Source organism: Elephantulus edwardii, unplaced genomic scaffold (assembly GCF_000299155.1).
Source record: "Elephantulus edwardii isolate Elephantulus edwardi_28Jun2011 unplaced genomic scaffold, EleEdw1.0 scaffold00100, whole genome shotgun sequence".
Taxonomy (NCBI): Eukaryota; Metazoa; Chordata; class Mammalia; order Macroscelidea; family Macroscelididae; genus Elephantulus; species Elephantulus edwardii.
In genome coordinates, this window is record NW_006399850.1 from 991186 (window position 1) to 994010 (window position 2825).

At 42.8% G+C, this 2825-nt stretch overlaps 1 protein-coding gene across 1 annotated transcript in view; it reads right to left on the bottom strand.

Moving 5' to 3' along the window:
• Window positions 1-2062: 2062 nt before the first annotated feature.
• The window catches only part of NFKBIA (nuclear factor of kappa light polypeptide gene enhancer in B-cells inhibitor, alpha), a 3425-nt gene continuing 2662 nt past the window's right edge, over window positions 2063-2825 (bottom strand). Inside the window, exon 6 of the mRNA XM_006891578.1 lies at window positions 2063-2185. Coding sequence (XP_006891640.1) covers window positions 2063-2185 — 123 coding nt within the window. The remainder of the gene's footprint in view (window positions 2186-2825) is intronic.

The window sequence follows — 2825 nt, forward strand, 5'->3', positions numbered from 1 at the left end:
CTACTTCACTGGGCCTTGCTATCTCTGGATTCATTGAGAGATATCTTGTGTGTCAGGGCCCTGAGGAGAAGAAAAACCTGAGAGAGAGAGGTTGTCTATTGTTCTCACAGCCTCCAGCTCCCTCAGCATGGAGGATGGCACCCCACACAAGAGTTAGACACCAGGAAAGCTGAAGAGGCCATTTCTCTAACCTTCTGGCACAGAGCTAAAGTGTGAGTGATTTGAAGCAAATTTAGTACCCCGGGAGAAAATTCTGGGGCCACTTCTGAGTTAGAAGTGCTATGGAAATCACCTCTAAACGGAAGTTTGTAAGCTCTGTGCTTCTGGGTATAGGGTGTAGTCCTTCCCTATCTTACTTCTGTCCTTCTCAGCTGAGAGCTGAACCCACTCAATATTCACGTGTAAGATAAACGAACAGCTGTCCTGGGAATGGACAGGGAATTCCAGTGATGAACCCGGGGCACTGTGAGAGTGACAATGCAGAGACTGATGCTGCAGGCAGTGGGCAGAGTAGCAGGCTCTGACAGCACTAATCTATAGTAACACTATATATGAAAGATCCACTAAGCCCTGCTGCTTTCTTGGTCTGAGAGAAAAGTAATCATGATATTGACTTTGACACCTTTTGTGGATCAGGAAAGACGTAAATGAATGAATACCTTGTAATGCAGAAGGTCAAGAACTTTAGTCTTCAACATGAAAAGCCCAACATCAAGAAGACAAAGATTCTCACCACTGGGCCATTTGCAGCATCATGACAGATGGAGATGAGATTGAGGTCTAACAATTACAACTCGCTTGGCTTCACAATGAACACTCTTAACACCAGTAGTCAGGAAATCAAAAGACAAATTGTATTAGGTAAATCTGCTGTCAGGGACCTCTCCAGAGTGCTGAAAATCAACAGTGTGTCTAGAGACTAAGGTGTACCCAACCCAGGTGATGGTCTTCACAATTACTTGCTATGCGTCAGAGGGCTGGACAATGACTCAAGATGACAGAAAAAGAATCAATGCCTTCAAACTGTGGTGCTGGAGAAAAGTCTTGAACATACTATGGCCTAACAAGAAAACAAATAGGTCTGTTTTGGAGAGGGTTAAACAGTTTCTCGTTGGAGGCTAGGATTTTGAAGCTGTCTCACATACTTTGGGTATGTGGCCAAGAGAGACTGGTCTTTGGAGCTTTGGAGGACATCATGCTTGGAAGGGTGGATGGACAGCAGAGATTGATACTGTAACTGGGGCACTGGAGGTTGGTGTGTCAAAATTAGAGACTGGCTCAGGACAGGGTGGAGTTCAGAGCTGCTGTACATAAGGTTGCAGGCAACTCAATGGCATGTAACATTTCTTACAACCCTGCCCCTATGTTTTTTGGTATAAGCTAAAGTATATGAGTTGCATTTTTACACCATTCTACGTTAATAGAATGCCAAACTTTTCTTCTCTTTTCACTTGTCCAAGAAATTTTTAGGAATACTATTGACAGACAGGCTCAAGTTTCACAAACTACTAAACTCTTGTAGAATCTTGCAGTTCTAACCTCATTCTACTGATCTACAAGCTGATGTCTCAAGGCCCTGTTAGTGCTGGGCTTGAAAAAGTGAGTATTTACACGAGCTGCATTAAAAAAGGTGTTTAACAATCTAAAAGCTAAAATAACTTCCTGCTTGCCTCTCTCTTACCAGATGACTTGGGACAGGACATTCTCTCTCCACTGCCCATGTTAAATACAGGAAGTTGGGCAACTGAATCCATTTCTCTTCAGCACTTCTATGCTTTTTCCACAATCGCCTCATGCAGTCTTCACAATAGCCCACTAATAAGGAAAATGAGGAGATAGGTACCTGCTAACAAACATCAGCATAGTCCCACTCCTGAGCCAATGTCCTCAGAAACTTCTAGTCTAACTATAAAATTATGAATCCAGCATATTCCTTCTGTGCTAAAAAGATCCCACAAGTGGAAGGAAAAGTCTAAAATCAGTGCTTAAATCAGTGGAGAGTCCTCTATAACTATAGGCCAAGCAGCATGCTGCCCCCTCCCCAGGCCCGAGACTGGTGTTTCTATTGCTCTTTCAACAAACTCCCACGCACTGGGCCAGGAGGCTGGTACACAGCGTGAGAAGCTCCTCTCCGAAAGGGTTCCGCAGCTGGCTGTGGTGAGGGCTCCCACACCTCCACCTCCACCTGAAGATGGAATGATTCTGTAAGAGGAGTCCCATGTCCTTTTTTAAACCCTCAACCCAAAGAAAACCATGAGGATAACTGTAAAAATCTGTTTAATAAATATACATCTTAGAAGTACCAAAATAATTACCAACAAAATACACTATGCACATTATTTACAGGAGGGTAACACAAACCTTGATGAGTAGCAGCTCAAGGTTTTAATCCCACACCACTGATTTAACACACCTGACTGCTACTTGTCACAGGATACAACCAAAGACAGCCACTGAATCCAGGGTGGTTCAGTCAAAAAAATATAATAAATAAATGTGGTCCTTTTATCAAGTTTTAGATAATCCTCTTGGAAAATAAAATTCCTACAAAGGGGAGGCTTTCTTTGGATTCCAATTCTTTCTTTTCCCATATATAGGATTCACACAAAATGAGAGCTGACCCCCACGGGCCAGGCTCTGTGCCAGGCAGCACGCAGTGTGGAGTTAGCAGTACCCTCTGCATATTTTTTCTTCTCTCTTTTTTTTTTTTTTAGAAAAATAAACTCTTTTTTTTTGTACAAATATACAAGTCCATGTTTCTTCAGATTTTCCTTTTCATAATGCCAGGCGCTGGCCTCCAATCACACAGTCATCATAAGGTAGCT